Source organism: Mus caroli, chromosome 9 (genome assembly GCF_900094665.2).
Source record: "Mus caroli chromosome 9, CAROLI_EIJ_v1.1, whole genome shotgun sequence".
NCBI classification, from domain to species: Eukaryota; Metazoa; Chordata; class Mammalia; order Rodentia; family Muridae; genus Mus; species Mus caroli.
In genome coordinates, this window is record NC_034578.1 from 94,993,314 (window position 1) to 95,012,603 (window position 19,290).

General features: G+C 46.4%; 1 protein-coding gene across 1 annotated transcript in view; it reads left to right on the top strand.

The window, feature by feature from the left end:
• Window positions 1-19,290, top strand: part of Nme9 (NME/NM23 family member 9) — a 44,823-nt gene that overhangs the window by 15,517 nt on the left and 10,016 nt on the right. Inside the window, exons 2-6 of the mRNA XM_021171193.2 lie at window positions 7,389-7,425; window positions 11,675-11,732; window positions 15,102-15,205; window positions 15,967-16,038; window positions 17,903-18,019. Of these exons, the coding sequence (XP_021026852.2) occupies window positions 7,389-7,425; window positions 11,675-11,732; window positions 15,102-15,205; window positions 15,967-16,038; window positions 17,903-18,019 (388 nt within the window). The remainder of the gene's footprint in view (window positions 1-7,388; window positions 7,426-11,674; window positions 11,733-15,101; window positions 15,206-15,966; window positions 16,039-17,902; window positions 18,020-19,290) is intronic.

Below are 19,290 nucleotides of genomic sequence, written 5' to 3' on the forward strand. Positions count from 1 at the left end.
AGGAGTCAGTCTCAATGATAATCTAAATACAGCGTGTAATATTCAAAAATGCACACAAATCTTTGAGATAAATATTAATGAGGTTTAGAGATCCCAGAGGGCCATTTAGTGCAATGCACTCAGCTGAGGGGCAACTTGAGGAAGCTTGTGGGGTTGTGGGGGAGGAGGTCCCTCTAATGAAGCCTGTGGAGAAGCTGATTTATAGCCCTGCCTCAGACAGAGGCTTGTCAGGACACCTAGTTGGGAAAGGAGTGTGAATAGAGTCCAGAAGGTCCTGCGCTCCTTTCCCTGTCAATAGACACCATCACCTCTCTGCAGTTGTCAAGGATTATGAAGTGGGGGCCACTATGTTGGCTCATGCCTGTTGCCCCTGGGTCAGCCTTGGTAAATAGTTTGAGCCCATCCTAAACAAACCATTGTGATCTGCGATTTCTATGTTCTTTGCAAGCTAACAATTAGCCTCCCGTAGTGTCATAGGTGCTGGCGCAGATGTGACGCTTCTAGGTCAGAGACGAAGAAGAATTTATTAGTCAAAACAAAAACAGTACCAAGGTTGCCAAAATTCCTCGGTTCACTGCAGGACAGTGAAAAAAAGGAAAAGGGCTGGGGTGTGTCACAGCATAGGAATTGGGTAGCCAGTTCACTAGGAGGTCCAACCAGGACTCATCACTTTGATGTAATGCTAACTTTGCAGCTTGAGGAAAATACAGCCCAATGGATATAGGTTGTCAGGCTCAGAGAGATACTTTATGGCTGGCTTACCATCTTCTTAGTACAATCACCCCAGCCCAGGTAACATATGCCTTTAATCCCAGTGGTGGAGCGAAGAGGGCAGAAGCTGACAGATCGCTATGAGTAAGTTCAAGGTCAGCCTGGTTTCCATAGTGAAGCCCTATCTCAAACAACACGAACAACAAGTCACCACCAACGAAATACTTATATGGAGCACACTAATTAGACTAACAAGGAGTTTATTAGTAATATTAAGAGAGGAAGTGGGAACAAGATAAGATGGGGCCACTAGGCTGGAGGGAGGTAATCGTGGATGGATATGATAAAACATGTATATGATTTATACATTGGGTAAATGTATGAGATTGTCAAAGAATAAATAAATGTGTTGCTTAAAACTATTAACAATCATAGCTATTTCTTTTGTGCCGTTTTAGGGTGGAGAGGGTGGGCACGATGGAGCCAGTCATTCAGGACTTAATTCTTCCTTGTGTTGTGGTGTGGTTTTCTTTCTTCTATTTTTTTTTTTTAATTCCTTCTTTTGCCATTGCACCAGAGTGTGAATTAGCTTCCGGGTTCTCCGGCTCTAAGCTGGGCGGTGATTGTGGTCACACCCTGACAACACTAGGGATCTCAACTGATTCCTCTTGTAGCCTCACCACTATTTTTTAGCAGTTTAATGGGTATATTATAGAGTCTTCCATTTTGTGTGGAATTAGCTCCTCCCCTTCAAATGCTGTAATTAACATCACTTAAAATAAAACTTGAATAAAATACTGAAACCTCAAAAAAAAAAAAAAACTACTAACAATCAATAGTAAGTTTAGCAAGATCTCAGAATAGCAGTCAATACGCAAAACAAACGAATGCATCTCCATGTTCTAGCAGCAAATAGCTAAAAATGAAGCTAACAAATAAAATATTTCAGAGCTGGAGAGATGGCTCGTTGTTTGAGAGTGCTGAATGCTTTTCCAGAGTACCTGAGTTCAGCTCCAGCTCCAGCTCCGGGGAGTGGGGGATCTGAGTCTTTGGACACTACCCCAATAAGCTTAATTAAAAAGAAATCTCTTTAAAAGTAAATAAAATATTTCAATAATGTAGGAGAACACAGAATGCTAATGGCTTTTGGTTTTTCAACAACTAAAAAACATTGTTGAAATAAAAAGAAAAACAGAAGTCTGATGATTTAGCCTGATCTAGATGCCCAAGACCCTGGGTTCTATCCCCAGCACTGGGAAGAAGATAAAATAGAAAGATCAGTACGTTTGCAGATTTGGTGACTCACCGTCAATAAAATGCCAGTTCTCTCTGAGCTAATCCTATAGTCAGCTGACTGCTACTCAAATTTAACAGAATTTTCCAAAAAACATTAACAGGCTGACTCTGAAGTTTATATAAAAAGCAAGCAAAGTAATTAAAAATAACCAAAGGGATGCTGAAAAGGAAAACAACAAGCATGAAAAATGCTATGATTAAACATACTGCTTTGTACACTAAGCTAAAAGATAAAAGAAAATTGAATTACTTTGATTATGTGATTTAAAGATAATCTTGATTGTTATCTAATGGTTACTAAGAGCAACAACAAAGTCCTAAAACACACATACTAGTATAGTTAATGGATTTGTGTGTGTGTGTGTATGTTTTCTAGACAGGGTTTCTCAATGTAACCAGCCTTGACTATCCTGGACTTGCTTTGTAGTCCAGGCTGCCTCAAATTCACAAAGATCTGCCAGCCTCTCCTGCCTCTTTCTTTCCCCCTGCTCCCTGCCCCCTGCCTCCTGTCCCTTGCCCCCTGCCTTCTGCCTATGCCTCAAGTGTGCCACCACAGCCAGCAATGGATTTTTTTTTTTTTAACACAGGGTCTCACTCTATAGCCCTGGCTGGCCTGATACTTGCTATGTAGACCGGGCTGATCTGGATCTGATAGAGAGCCACCTACCCCTGCTTCCTCGGTGCTAGGAATTAAAAGTGTGTGCCACTAGCCGGGCATGGTGGCACACGCCTTTAATCCCAGCACTTGGGAGGCAGAGGCAGGAGGATTTCTAAGTTCGAGGCCAGCCTGGTCTACAGAGTGAGTTCCAGGACAGCCAAGGCTGCACAGAGAAACCCTGTCTTGAAAAACCAAAAAAAAAAAAAAAAAAAAAAAAAGTATGTGCCACTGTGCCTAGCCTAGCCAGTTGATTTTTTTTTTTTTAAAAAGAGAAAACAATTCAACGAAATAAGGTAACCTTCTCAATGTCGGCTCACACAGTTAGAATTATGTGGGAGGGTAAGCCTTGGCCCTTTCCTCACACCCCCCACAAAAATTCGTTTGAAACAAAGTATGGTGCTTCAAGACTGTGGAATGCACAGCCATGCAGAAAAGTTAAATTATGAATACACACAACTACTGGGATGCTGGCCAGGGGAATTTCAAATTCCGAGGCAATTATACCAGATGAACAAGCTGGTCCCCCAAAAGATTACATATTGTTTGATATCATTTATATAACTTTTGTAAAACTTTTTCTAATGACAAAAAGTTTAGATACAGGCTAGGGGTAAGACTGGGACGAGATCCAAGAAGAAGGTGGGCGTGGCTATAAAGGGCAACATAGTGTTTGTTATGTTCAGAATTCTGAATAACAGTGAATCCACCAACTTGTGCAGTTTATAAAATGTTTACAGAACACACACACACACACACACACACACAGAGAGAGAGAGAGAGAGAGAGAGAGAGAGAGAGAGAGAGAACAGCAAGCAGTACCCAGGCCATCTGAATGAGTAAATTGCATCACCACCAGCAATCTCTTTATGATACTGTATTATAATTTTTAAAATTGTTACCATTGAGAGAAACCCCCGGAAGAGCACACAAAGAATTTCTCTGTGCTATTTGCTACAACCACAGTAAGAAACAAGAATCAGAGTAAAACCTGAAATTAAGTGGGCGGAGTCCTGTGCACTTAGAATGGCAGCTACTTGGGAGGCTAAAGGGTTATTTGAACCCATAAGTTCAACCAGCGTGAGCAACAGCGGAAGACTAAAGGGACAGGGAACTGTATGCCTAAACACAGAGGTGACCCTTTCTGATTATGTGTACGTGTGTGCACCTGAGTATATGGACATGCCCACACGGGTGCCAGAGCTGTCATCAGGAGAGGCCATGGGATCTCCTGAAAGTAGAGTTTCAGGCAGTTGGGAGCCACCTTGTGGGTGCCAGAAACTGAACTCAGGTTCTCTGCAAGAGCAGCGAATGTTCAAAACCATTGAGTCATCCCTCCAGCCCCGAGAGGCCCCTGGAGGTAACTTTGTTTAACTTATCCAGTCCAGGATAGTCAAACAAAGTTTAACTTTGTTTCATTATATTTTTTTCTTAAATTTTCAAGAATTGGAGCTTTTTATAACTTATAGAAAACAATAATAGTATTGACCTGTGGGGAGGCGAAGATTTGTTAGGACAGAACCCAGCTATGAATATGGCAAATGATTCTGGTAAATTGTAGTTCATCAAGCTATGGTGGTTCATACCTGGGATCCCAGCCCCGTGGAGAATCACAAATTAAGGCCCGCCTGGGCGACATAATGAAAGAAAAGAGTGGCACCCATCCATGTCTTCCAATCTGACTGGGGACAAGTAATCCAATAGCTGCATCAGGATGCAAGGGATGTGGTGGGGCAGCCACTGTGGTCCTTTCCTGAAGCTGCTGTCCAGCACCACCTCACGCTGTGGAAGAGGACATGACTCCATGGCAGTAGCACTGCTGGTAGTGTCCAGAGATGCGTGTTCTAGAGCATTCCTAGGTGTTAAGATTTGTATTCCTCATTAAAACTCAGAAACCGAGGCTGAAGAAGGCTGCCCCTTTTTCCAGGCTTAGAGAAGCGAAGGTAGCAGATAGGAGAGCTAGCCAAGTTGTTTGGGCTAAGAAGTTTTCAATCCTCCTTCTGAGTTCCTTATCCCTTAAGATGAAAAACTGGAAGAAAGTTGACACATGGCCAGACAAGATATAGTATTTGGTAATAATTCTCCTCCTCCTCCTTCCTCCTTCCTCCTCCTCCTCCTCTTCGTCCTCCTCCTCTTCTTTTGGATTTTTGAGATGGGGTTTCTCTGTGTAGCTCTGACTGTCCTGGAACTTGTTCCATAGACCAGGTTGTCCTTGAACTCACAGAGGTCCGCCTGCCTCTGCTTCCCAAGTGTTGGGATTAAGGGCATGGGCCTTCACAGTCTGCTTTTTTGCTTTTTTGTTTCGTTTTGTTTTGTTTTTAAACTTACTTTACATCCCAAACTCTGTCCCAACTCCTGGTCACTTCCTTCCACAGTCCCTCTCCCTCTCCCTCCCTCTCCCTTCCTCCTCTGAGAGAGTGGAGTCCTCCCCCCAATCTGTATCACACAATCACACACACACACACACACACACACACACACACGCATGCATGTTATGGAGTTGGGGGAAGGATTGAGGGTCCCGTAGGGGATAGGGACACCACACTAAGACCAACAGAGTTAACTAACTTGGACCCTTGAGGTCTCTCAGAGACTGATCCACCAATCAAAGAGCATACACCGGCTGGACCTACCCCACCCCCACCCTAGCAGCCCCGCCCCCTACATATGTAGCAGATGTGCAGCTCTGTCTTCATGTTGGTCCCGAACAACAGGAATGGGGGCTGTCTCTAAAGCTGTTGACTGTGTGTGGAATCTGTTCTCCTAACTGGGCTGTCTTGCCTGGCCACAGTGGGAGAAGAACCGCCTAGCTGGGTTCTTCCTTCTAGTTCCACACAGTCAGCTCTGGATGGCTTGATGAAGGTGCACTTGCTAATCTGGGTCTCAGCAGGGATTCTTGTGAGCAAACCACCACCTTGTGGCAAACAGCATAACTTGCAGGAGAAACTTAATCTTTCAGACCAAAGCGTTTCGTTAGCCACAAAGTATGACTTAAAAAAAAAAAAAAAAGCAAAAATAATACGCGCGTTTCTTGGCATAAATCTAATTAAAAGGTGTTTCCCAGAGATTTGGCTTTGGACAGAACAATCTCACTGACTGATATTATCATATATAAAAAAGATCAAGTTCCAGATGCTGGAGAGATAGTTTAGTGGTTAAGAGCACTGGTGGCTCTTCCAGAGAGAGAACCTAGGGATCAATTCAGCACCCCACGTGACAGCTCACAACCATAGGTAGCTCAAGTTCCGCAGGATCTGGCGATCTGGCGCCCTCTTCTGACCTTCGTAGGCATTAGACACAGACGTTGCAGGCAAAACACTCATACATATAAAAATAAATAAGCCCCCTCTCACCCCCCAAAAAAACATTTCTTTAAATAACGGCATAAAAAGCATGGTAACTCGAAGTGATGCATTTGGGGGGAGAGACATGATTCAAACAGTGCACTTAAATTCTTATTTTTAGATTTTATTTGTTTTTGGTTTTGGTTTTTGGTTTCTTTTTGGTTTTTTCGAGACAGGGTTTCTCTGTGTAGTCCCGTCTGTCCTGGAACTCACTCTGTAGACCAGGCTGGCCTCGAACTCAGAAATCCGCCTGCCTCTGCCTCCCAAGTGCTGGGATTATAGGCGTGCGCCACCACCGCCTGGCAGACTTACTTGTTTTGTATTATGTGTATGCTTTCCCTAGATATGTATGTATACCATGTATGGTGGGAACCAGGAAAATGAGGGAGTCAGAAGAGGCTTAGGATCGCCTGGAACTAGGCTTGTGAGCTACCTTGTGAGTGCTGGGAATCGAACCCTAATCCTCTGTGAGACCAATACGTGCTTATAACCTCGGAATCATCTCTTCAGCCACACATCCCCTTGTCGCTGTCTTTTAATGGCCTTTTAATCAAATCAGACTATTGATATGCTTGGATTAGTAATCACTATCTGTACCTCTTGGGAATGTGTAGTCTTGACTTTCAAAGTTAATTCTGAATTCACAATTACTTGCAGACTTAAAAGACCGCTCTCGTGTTCCTGGAAAGCCATCTTAGGCGAGGCACTAATTGAAGGATTTCACGGATGGAAAGCTGCACACCAACTTGTGCAGACAGGCAGGAAGGAGGCGGGAATCCAGGTGCACCAAGCACGGAAGGGTGGGATCTTTACCTTAGTGCCTCCAGACCGGCATTCCCTTCAGCCAATGAGAGCTGTCCACTGGCGGCAGAGGGCTGGGTGCTGGGTTGCCAAGACGACAAAGACGCTGCAGAGTGAGTTGGAGGCTCTTTGGCTTCGTGCAGGTCCGGTATTTGGTATCTATTGGGTGATATCGTTCACAGAAGAGGTTTCCTAGTAGTTCTCCGGGACTTGTAGGCACTACGGAACTTTCTATATCTGCTCAAATTCCTCAGTGGACACTCCTGTGACAACCTGCTGGTGGTGCCCACAGGCATTCCCCTGCTCCTAAGTGAAGGGGCTTCGGAGCGCGCGCACACACACACACACACACACACACACACACACACACACACACACCAGAGCCTGGTGACCCGCTGGATCCCGGGAGGAAGGAGGATGGGAGGGAGAGCAAGAGTGAGTCAGTCTATGTCTCCGTCATTTTGCATCAGTACACTGATTGAACCTCTCTGGCCTCGCTGCTTTGCCCAGAGGTTGTAGGGCAGCTACCTTGCTGACAGCTGACAGCTCATTCCCCAGGAAATTGTTTGGTTTCTTTGCAGAGCGATGGGAAACAGGAAGAAGGAAATTGCCCTGCAGGTAAGCCTCGAGGGATGTTAGCTACTGGCACTTGTTTGAGAGGCTGGTGTGGGAGTGGGGTGTGCAATCAAGACGACTTTCCACTTGCTAGCCATGTGAGACAGTGTTCGGGAGCCCACGTGCCCTATCCTTCTGTGATAATGTAGAAATAAATTACCTGGAGCACCCAGTAATGGCAACTTTTTATATAAATATCCCGACCAAGGCACAAGCTCTTAAAGGGCCTTTGCAACCTTACGACTCAATTAAGCATTAATATAAAACCATACATCCAAGAGAAGATGAAACAAGCTTATTTTCTGTTGGATAATCATTGCAGGAAATGCACAGGATGTATACAGATTCTTTGGATGTGGGCATTCATCTGTGTGCTCTGTGGTGCCCAGTTTCCCTTCCTGCACTGTTGCCTGCAAAGTTTGGTTTGACCGGTGTTGTGTGGTGAGTGTTTGCTGTGTAGAGTGCTTTACTTCAGGTGCACATAGGACAAGTCAGATCTTTCCTCCTCCTCCTCCCCCTCCCCCCACCTCACCGGCTTCGAGGTAGGGTCCCTCTATGTAGCTCACTTGTGAAGTGAGGCTGTGTGACTATCCAAAGGGTCATGCAGCTTTGACATACTAGGATTTCAGAATGGGGGATCTTCTGCCTTAGAGTCTGAGGATCGGGTTCCCCCATTACTGTTGTGGGAACCATTTCCTCAACCTCTGAGCTCTGAGCAGAAGCTGGGAGAGTAAGACATAAGCGGCAGAGTTACTGTGATGGCTCTGGACAGTTCCAAGCTGCCTGCACACATGCTCTCGATGTGGCTCACAATGGCCTGTGGGCTTCTCAGTTCATCCTTTAATGCCATATATGGAGAGGGGTTGCGGAAGGGGGGGGGAAATAATATTTATTAGTGGTGTTTTATGTTATTCCTCAGATCTCTGAGTATGACCCATACTCAAAGTAAGTGCTCCCATTTGCCGAGAGAGAGAGAGAGAGAGAGAGAGAGAGAGAGAGAGAGAGAGAGAGAGATTTCTCTACCCACAGTGAGGTTACTCTTTGAATGCCTTGCCCAAGAGCTCCAGCCCAGAAACCCTATCTTCTCCCTGTCTTCAGGGTTCTCTCATATGACATCAAGGCACTGAAAGATGCCAGGACGTCTTTTCATTCTCTCCTAATACAGGCCTTGGGGAAGCTCAAGTATTTTCCATGCTGTTATACCCTACAACCAGGAGTAAGACAGTTCATCTAGCCCCAGGTCTGGTGTGGCTCATTCCATGAAGGCATAGGAGGTCGAGAGGAGCCCATGACATTAGTTAAACTTCTGGGCAGTGACAGGGCTCTTCTGATGGTTCCTGTCATTTGCTTCAGGGGGGAAGCTATGGGGCCAGGATGATGATATCGGTCCAACTCTCACTTAAGACTTCAAAATAGCTTTTCTCTTTTGTGTCTACACACACACACAGAGAGAGAGAGAGAGAGAGAGAGAGATTCCTTGAAACTAAAGATCTATAATAGAGAATCTGTCTGTAAACCTTATGTAGTTTTCTTCCATAATTAGTGGGTAATACATCCTAACAGATCTTTACATATTTTTATCAAGATCAAGTTGTAGGGGGTTGGAGAATGACCTATTGGGGAAGAGCACTGGTTGCTCTTCCAGAGGACCTGGGTTCAATTCCTGCCACCCAAATAGTAGCTTACAGCCTTCTGTAACTCCAGTTTCAGGGGATCCAACACCCTCTTCTGGCCTTCTCAGGCACCAGGCATGCAAGTGGTGCACAGACATAAGTGGAAGCCAAACACTCATACACAGAAAACAAAAGTAAATAAATCTTAAAACAAAAACCTCTTAAAGCCGGGCGTGGTGGCGCACGCCTTTAATCCCAGCACTTGGGAGGCAGAGGCAGGCGGATTTCTGAGTTCGAGGCCAGCCTGGTCTACAAAGTGAGTGCCAGGACAGCCAGGGCTACATAGAGAAACCCTGTCTCGAAAAAACCAAAAAAAAAAAAAAAAAAAAAAAAAAAAAAAAAAAAAACAAACCTCTTAAGAAGAGCAAGTTGTAATTTTCATGATCTTTTCAATTGAATAATGTCAACCCAATGCTCTATATCTGTTATATTTCTCTTTGTTGTGACAAAATGCCAGACAGAAGCTACTCAAGAGAGATGTTTATTTGGGTTCACTGTTCCCGGGATAGATAATAGAGATGAACGGCAATTAATGGCTACATCTTTGGCAATGAAAGCTTGCAGCTTGGCTTGTTACAACTGGGCAGACAGGAAACTGAGACCAGTCTGGAAGTGGGTGTTGAACTATAGAACCCTCAATGCCTTTCCTGACTGGCTTATAAGTGCCAACCTTGTTCCGTGTTGTAAAGGTCTCAGAACCTACTACAGTGCCACCATTGGTTTGAGAGCATGGTTCAAATGCAGGGAGGGGCCTATGGAGCGCATCTCACTGTGAAACTGTAACACTCCCTATGGAAACAGTTAGTTAGAAGGAACAAGAAAGTCATTGTCTAGTGGAGGAACCTGGCTGACTTCCATGAGTGGTTAAGCCAGTGTGGTTTCTACCTGGCAGATGGAAACTGTGTATCACTGGGTTGGCTGGAATGAGGGCAGATCTCTACAGCTTCTCTAACATGACAAACCAACCCAGGGATACACCACATGAGCCAAAGCATCAGAAAACAGGCAGGCTGGACTGAGGGTCAGCCCACAGAGGAACTGCCAAACCGCCTTCAAAGAGTCAAGTGATACAAATAAAACAGCTGGCGAGTGCCAAGTAGTGGTGGCGCACGCCTTTAATCCTGGCACTTGGGAGGCAGAGGCAAGCAGATTTCTGTGAGTTCAAGGCCAGCCTGGTCTACAGATAGAGTGTTCCAGAAACTCTATAGCATGATTCTACTGTGTGTGTGTGTGTGTGTGTGTGTGTGTGTGTGTGTGTGTGCACCTGTTCCAGTGTATGTGTCTGCCAGAGGTTGAAGTTAGGATGTCTTTCTCAGTTGCTTCTCTTCCTTGTGAAGTAGGGCCTGTAGCTGGACCTGAATCTCCCCGTTTCATCCCATAGGCCCCTGCATTTGAACGCATGCTCTCAAGCCAATGGTGGCATTATAGTAGGTTCTGGGGCCTTTACAACACAGAACAACGTTGGCACGTATAAGCCAGTCAGGATAGGCATTGAGGGTTCTATAGCTCAGCACCCACTTCCAGACTTGTCTCGGTTTCCTGTCTGCCCAGATGTAACAAGCTAGAAGGACTGGCCAGTGAGCTCCAGGGGCTCCCGGGATCTTCCTGTCTCTATCTCCAGACACACACAGCCATTCTCCACTCTTTACATAGGGGCCAAGGATCCAAACTTAGGTCCTCATACTTGGACAGTAAGCCCTTTATTGAGCCATCTCCCCAGTCCCCCTCCCCACATTCATTGCTCCGGGGTGATGGGATGTCAGATTGATAGTTTACTTGCAGATAACTAAAAAGCACCCCCAGAATATTCTATATATGGTACTTGCTTTTAAACAAGATTTATTTATGGGTGCTCTGTGTGTATGGCTGCATGTCAGAGAAGACATCAGATCTCATCATAGATGGTTGTGAGCTGCCATGTGGTTTACTGGGAATTGAACTCTGGACCTCTGGAGGAGCAGCTAGTGCTCTTAACTGTCGAGCCATCTCTCCATCCCCTATATCATACTTTCAGGTACATGTTATTGTTTTGTAATTTTAAAAATGCTTTAAAAAAAGATGTGCTATATATATATACATATATATATTTGTGTGTGTATGTTTATATGTGTGTGTAACATATATACACATAATAAGGGAGTAGAGGAGAGGGATAATAATATTCACTTCCCTTGTATGCCATATCTAATATATATATATATACCAGGACTCTTTATAAATAAGAAAAATGTGCGTGAATGGAGAAAAACTCCATAATTTCTGACACTGACTGAACATAGCTACAAAGGGAGCTGCACTGTGCTGCTGTTTCTTTGAACACAAAGCAGCCTCCTCTATGATTCCTGCACAAATACATGTGTCACTTTTAATGTCTGAGGATGGCACACATTTTTTGTAGGTTAATTATTTTTCCTGTCATATGGGGGGGGGAGAAAGAAAGAAGATTGCCAACAGAAGTCATTTAGAACTACATTTGGGAATATTGCAGAGAGAGAGAGAGAGAGAGAGAGAGAGAGAGAGAGAGAGAGAGAGCCATCTCTGCCCCTACTGACAATGCTTTTGATCCTCTCTGGCTGCAGGTCAACATCAACACCCAGGAGCTTTGGGAAGAAATGCTCGGCTCTAAAGGACTGACTGGTGATTCTAAATGAAGCCACTTCCCCTAAGCCATTCTTTTCGAAACCGTTCAATGATGCATGTGGAGAAGGGGCTACTGTGGGTGGTATTGTTGTAAGCCTGGGTCTCAGACTCTAGTGCTGCATTAGCCAGGGATGGTGGCTTATGCCTGTAACCCCAGCGTTTGGGAGCTGGAAGCAGACTGATCAGAGTTCAAGGTCCACACGGCAAGTCTGAGGCTAGCTTGGGCTATGGTAACTCTGTTTCAAAATGTACAAACAGAAAAGGAACCAGCTGACTTCTTTATGTCTGTGTGCACAGTGGTCCACCTTCTCTGTGTTTTCACTCTCCTGTTCAGTTACCTGCAGAGTCCCACGGAAAATTCCAAAAGTATAAGTTCATCATTTTAAAATTGCACGGCACTCTGAGAAGTGCGGAAATTTCGTGCCCTCCCAACGTTGTGCATATCACTTGCTCATTATTCTCTTAGAAACCAGTTACCAAACTGGCTGTCTCAGTCCTTGAAATGCTTGTATCAGCTCCAGTCCCGTCCAGCTTCTATTGCCCACTGGTGTCTTGAAGCAGAGTCCCTGAGAATAACAGGTACCGTCCATTGTACTTCATATAGTTGGGCATCAGTAAACTCAGCTCATTGAATGAGTCAGTACTGTCAGGTACAAGGGTTCTCTTGGTTTAGAGCTGATTGCTGTACTCAGTTGCATGACCAGGCACAGAGAACCTTAATGATCTGATGCACAAAAGGAGAGTATTTCTGAAGGGAAAATGGGCTTTCCTGGAACTCCCAGGATGGAGAATTAGACATCACAGAGAACTAACTGGAACCAACCAGGGACTGCACAATCATTGTCCACAGCTATCTTCTTTGTATCAGTTACCACTGCTGGGTAACACTTTACCCAAGCAATAGTGGCTTAAACACGGGCTACCTTCCAGTACCTGCAGTTCTTGGATGAAGTGCAGTCCAGCTGGGTGCTTCTGGACCCGGAGGCTTTGCCAAGGCTGTTTCTGTGTCATGGATAGATTTTCGCTTCAGGGCAGACTTGCTTGCTTCCGATCTCTTTTTATATGGCTGTTGGTGGATCGAGCTCACTCAGTGGTTGCCAGCAGGGTTCACATCCTCACTGGCTGTTGGCCAAAGATGTGATTTCTTGCCATTGGTTTCTGTGTGAGGCTTCTCACATCACGGTAACTTGCTTGCTCCAGACTGGGCACTGAGAGACCACCGCTGTGAGTCAGCCTTTGTTAACTTCGAAGTCAGATCCATACTCTATTGTGCTTATTAGAAGTCCATCATGAGATCCAGCCCACTCACAAGGGCTGGGGCTGATATGATGGTGTGTACCCCAGGAGACTGGTGTCTTGGAATTGACCATGATCTCCTACCCACGGTTCCTTCCTCTCTTCCAGGCAACTCTGCATCCTGTTACCCTCCTCTATCTACATCTCTCCATGACTCCTCAGCATTCAAGAGCACTCCCTCTCTCAAAAACCCCTCTCCTTTCCAACCCCTTCCTTTACTGTTTCCTGAGATGTGTCCTGAGCTGAGACGGCTTTCCAGAGCACGTCCTAAGTTTCCCCCTCCGTTTCTACGTTCTACTCTATGGACAATCACAGTTCTCATTCCAAGGCTCACCTCCAAAGTAGCCTATCTATGTGAAGTCTTTCCTGACCTCCACTTTTCCCTCCATGGGAGCCCCCTAAGGCTCTGACAAGCTCCCCACCATATTTCCAGTTTGGCACACCCTCTTGTCTGTCACCCCAGACTCTAAAACAACAGTGTTAACTTTTCCATCTAGCATCTGCAGCAGACTCACCCAAGCCTGGGGCCAAATGGAATTCAAATATTTCTAGTCCTGTTGATCCAGTGTGTGTGTGTGTGTGTGTGTGTGTGTGTGTTGGCACACTCTCCAGTCAGAGAGATTATGAACCCTTTAGATGGTGCCAAGGGTTAACAGTTGTACCCATGCGTCTGCTTTGAGAAGGTAAATTCAGCTCCGGGGTGAAACAAACTATTACATTTTTACCAGTGGTGAAAGGACAAGCATCATGTATTACTTTTTGGAGACTCTGCTATGTGCCAACTGCCCTGATAGGTGCTTACGTGACCATGGCTAATATTTCCTGAGCACTGACTATTCCAAGCCTCCTTTCAGTAGTTCAAGAGTGGAAAGCTCTTCAAAGACATCTTACTGGACAGGTTAGAGGAATGAACACACCCACACACATCTCCTTTACAATGTAACTACCACAGGCTGCTTCCCTCTGCTCGCAAAGGCTAGACCTTGCCTGGTTCCCTCTGATAGCAAAGGCTAGACCCTGCCTGGTTCCCTCTGATGACAAAGGCTAGACCCTGCATGGCTCTGGTCCATATGAGTTGACTCAGTCTGTGCAGGTCCCTTACAGGCTTTACAGTTTGCTCCACTCACCAGGCAGGGAGTGGAAAACCCAGCTCCAACACCCACTAGAATGGCAGCATGAAAGAAACCCAAGTTCCCTTCTGACAGTCTCTCGGGTTCACCTCTTAGGAGAAAGATGTTGACCTTACAAGTAAATGAATGCTGCTTTACCCAAAGCACGAGGCTTTAAAATGTTATTTAGAAAAATACGTGTATGAGTGTTTTGACTGAATGTATGTCAGAGCACCATGTATATGCAGTAAGTGTGGAGACCAGAAGAGGGTGCCTGATCTCCTGGAACTGGAGTTAAAGCTGCCCTGTATGTTCTGGGATCAGAACCTGGGTCTCTCCGAGAGCAGCAAGTGTTCTTGACCACTGTGCCCTCTGAGCGGCATGAGAGCAAATGGCTTTTAATGCATCAGGAGAAAAGCCACAGTTGTTATTATCAGTGGATAAGAGTCACCTGGAGGCTACTGGTCATCTATACTGACCTACTTTGGGAGTAGTCTGTGTTCCCTTCAGATATTCACCGAGTGACACTCCATGCCAGGCCTGATCTCCGAAAGGTAAAGGGGTCACCTTAAAAGCAAGCTGCTGCTTCTTCCACCTGTACTCACTTCAGCTCTTCCTTCCCCACCCCACCCCCACTCTCCTTTTAGACAGTTTCTCATGTAAAACAAACTCGCTTATAGTTGAGGATGGATGGTCTTGAACACCCACCTGATCTTCCTGCCTCTGCCTCCCAAGTGTTGAGATTACAGCTGTGAGCCACCGTACCCACCTGCTTCATTATATTTCAGATCCAAATTTCCATGTTGGAATGAGGGATGGTTATGTTTCATGCTCAATCCTAATCCACTAGGCTTACACCTACCCAGCAAGCATGTCCATTGCAGGGGTTAGAGGGATGAGAGCAGACTCTCACCATGAATGTGGCTGTCTGATAAGCATTGTCATTCCTCACCTCCGGCAGTTGTGGATGTCTACCAGGGCTGGTGTGGACCCTGCAAACCCATGGTTAGCCTCTTCCAAAAGATGAGGATCGAGGTTGGCTTGGACCGTCTCCATTTTGCTTCGGTAAGATTCCCTCTCAGCAAAAAGTCACATAACAGCTTAAACAATTTAACCACCGAAGAAGCCAGGGCCAGGATGCACAAGCTGCCTTTCAGATGGAAAGGCACCAGCTGTCACTGTGTCCTGTAGTTCCTCTAAACATAAAAGCGCCAACCCCACCACCAAACTGTATGCAAACATGTCACTCAGTAGCATCTGCATATCTGTCTTAGTTGGTGAACACTGCTGGCTGAGATGTTACTTCCAGAACCCAGTGTTTCAAGATTTCCATCTTCTAGGTCATAAGGGGGGATCTTTGAGCAAATGTTTGCTTAAAGTACAGGAATGGGAATTCCATAGAGATGTGCAAGAGACCCCAACACTGATGGATGATGAGGTTCATACACACTAAAGACAACAGGAGCCCCAGGGCTTATGCTAGTCTTTTAGGAGGTCAGACTCCAAGGAACAGAGACAATAAAGGGGTTGTCTAAGGACCCTCAGGCATCACCACAGGAGGATGTCAGATGGTGGGGTTCCCTGGACCAGTCAGTAGCTGGGTGGGGAGCCAGAGCAGCTCATGCTCTGAAGTCAAGGGAGAAGCTAGAGTCAGCTTCTTCCTTGACTCTCCAAGGCAATGCCGCTGACACAGCTGTCACCAATGTGTTGACCAGACAGTGAGCTGGGCTTCATTTGGGAGGTGCATCATTGAGGAGGAGCGTGGCATTGCTGTGACCCTGCACTAGCTGCACCTAGGGTGCCCGCTGACAGCTTGTTCTCCTTAGGCAGAGGCAGACCGCCTTGATGTTCTGGAAAAGTACCGAGGGAAGTGCGAGCCAACCTTCCTGTTTTATATAGTAAGTATCTTTGCGGACACAGAACGGTTGACTGCGGATCACTGGTGTTCAGATAGATGAATCGGGTCTCAGGAGCCACCATGAGGCCTCAGACATAGTAAAGGGTGATGTCCCTGACACACCCTCTAGACTGATTCACTCCGTTCCTGACCATGACGTGCCCTAAGGCATGGTCAAGGCACAGATGTGCTCATTCCTTTTCCACAGGAGATGACAGACTCATTGCCATGGTAGCCACTGATGGCTGGACAGCCCTCCTAGGTGGCTGTGCATGGCAAAGGACACACATGTCGATGTGTTTATAAAAAGATAAAGAGGAGGGAGCTATGTTCTATGGAGGTGTGATGAGGTGTGGGGGGAGGGACCAGCCACACACTCTAGATTGTAGCTTTACTCTCAAAGCATGCTCTCCAGATTTCTCTTCTCTGCCAAGGGGAACTTTTAGGGGCAAATGAATACATTATATAGAGAGAAAACATGTGTTTGCCTTGATAACCACAGTGTGAAATGGAAGAAAGGCAAAGGAGCCCCCTGGGAACCAAAGGGTTCTGTGGTGACAGGTGACTTGGATGTCTTTGGATGTGCCATCCATAACCAGCTCCTGTTCCTTAGCGCCCACGGTTGCATTCCGGGGTTCCCAGGTTGAGGCTGCCTGCCAGATCCAGGAGGTAATTAGTGGCTGTGCTGATCTAGACTCAGCCCTGCCCACTCATGGTAGTCAGGGAAACCAGGGCCTGCTCGTCCAGGACTCTCAACAGCCAGGTCTCTTAGCCTGGGCACCACGAGTGTCACATATTAGAAGCTTATTGTAATTATTTGTTAGGTTTCTATCTTTCATATGTATGCACGTACAGCACTCATGTGCAGATCAGATGACAGCTAGTTCTCCCCTCCTACCACATGGAGCCTGGGGACTGAACTCAGATCATCAGTCCTGGTGAGAGGCATCCTCACCGGCCGAGCCATCCTGCTAGCCCCGAGCTAAAACGTCACTTGAGCTTTGTCTTTCAGGAGGGAGCCCCGGCTTCTGTGGTGGCTATATGGCTGTGGTTGGCAGGAGAAAGAACGTTGGGTGGGAAGGAGATAGCCGTGTCCGTCCAGCCATGCTGGCCCTTAGAGCTGTCACAGAACACAGACATTATTGAAGTCGTTGGATTGCTTAGGCCAATAGTGGTTAAAACAAGAATTGCAACCATCTGTGGCGATTCAGGCCACAATCTGCGACCCATGGCGGTTCACAGAGGGATGGTGAGAAATGGAGTCAGGGCCGTTGTACAGGGGCTTCTCTTCAGGTTTCATCTCTCAGTGATGAGAAAGCGAGAGCAGAAAACTCAGGGCCACACCAAGCATGACCACTGTGAAGAAGTCTTCCCTGAGTACCGCAGCCCGTAGTGTGGATTCCTTCTTCCACGTTTATGCTGATTAGCTTCAGACACAGGGTCCCCTATTATGGCTGTCTTTGTTTTGTGAGGCATTGTTATGTCTTTCTAAGGTTAGCGGTTATCACCCTTAGTGCTTGGCATAGTAAGAGCTCAACAAATATTTGTTAATAAGCCACATATAAGTCACATTTAGCCACACAATCTTCTTTGGGTTGCTCCTCCCTTAAGGAACTCCCGGCTGCCTTGAAGGAAGCTTTGACAAGAGGGATGTCAGGGAGAAGGTAGAGATCAGAGAGGAGTCAGTTAATAGCCATATTGAGGGCCTCACGGGGGGGGGGTGGGGGGGATGGGCCCCGGAAACTGGCGCAGGGGTGAGGGTGGGGGATGTGGGCCTAGGGTTAATTCACCTTGGCCTTAGGCACAGCCTCCTGAAAGTGATGGCCAGCTGAGAGGAGGATTTCACGTGGCCTGTCACATTCCAGAGAGGAGAGCTGGTGGCTGTGGTGAAGGGAGCCAACCCCACCCTGCTTCAGAAGACCATCTTACAGCAGCTGGAGGTGGAAAAGAAGCTTCCGGCTGAAGGCCAGGAATGGAGCATGGTAAGTGGAGGTCATGTGTCCAGCTGGCGGGTTCACCAGAGCGCTCACACAGGGGCCCCCTCCCCATGCCAACCTGGGCCATTTTCTTCACCCAGGCCCTTGGGAGGATGCACAGTTAGAAGTCTCTCGGGAGTGATCCTCTTTCCTCTCCACAGTCCCTGGAACATCTTTCATCCATTTCCCTTTCAGTCACAACTAAACCCTTAGTAAGGACTTCAGGGACAGAAAGGAATTGACAGAACTGTGTAGTGACTTTGTCAGCCTTTTGGTCCCATAACAAAATACTTGAGGCCATTGGTTTTTGAGATGGAAAGGTTCATTTTAGCTCACATCTTAGGCTTCTGTCCATGGCCAGTTAAGTTTGCTGATTTTGAGCCCTTGTTGAGAAGGCTGTTGGTCCCAGTGGGGGCTGGAAAGAGTAACCCTCTCTAATCACCTTCAAGTTCACTCCCCTAGTGACCTTATGGCCCCCACCTCTTTAAGGTCCACCAGGGAACCTTTAAACTTGCCAGGCTGAGTTTAAGACATGGGCTTTCAGAGGGGTCAAAAAAAACCACAAGAAAACCCACAGGATCAAGCAACCTGGGCTCATAGGGGTTCACAAAGACTGAACCAACAATCAGGGAGCCTGCATGGGATTGTCTCTGTCTTCTCGTGGGACTCCTAACTGTGGGAGCAGGGGCTGTCTCTGACTCTCTTGTCTGCTTTAGAGATCCTTTCCTCCTATTGGATTGGCTGGTCTAGCCTCAATACCAGGAGAAAGGGGAGGTGCCTCGTCTTACTGTAACTTGCTATGCCATGTTTGGTTGCTATCCACGGGAGGCTTGTCCTTCTCTGAAGAGAAACAGAGAAGTGAATGAAACATGGGGCAGAGGGGAGAGGAGAAAGGGGCAACTGTGGTCGAGATGCAAAAAAAGAAAGAAAAGGGATGTATCTATAATAAATATATGATTTTTTAAAAGGCATGGGCTTTTGGGGGAAACCTAGAATACAGCAAATTATAGGAGGGCCTTCTCCCAGCCTCAGGGCAAAGTCTCTCCCAGTGATGCACACACTCAGATTCTTAGAAGCTTTTAGGCCATTTCCTTAATGTAGAAATTTAGCTCTTGGATTACCATGGCATCCAGGATCTACATAACTTGTGGCTTTGAGAAACTATGTTCACAGTAATACAGACTGCACCATCTTCACAGCTAACTGGCCCTCTTAAAAATCCATACCTCAAGACTTCCGGCACCCTCCCAGCCGGAGGACAGTGACCTGCCCTGCAG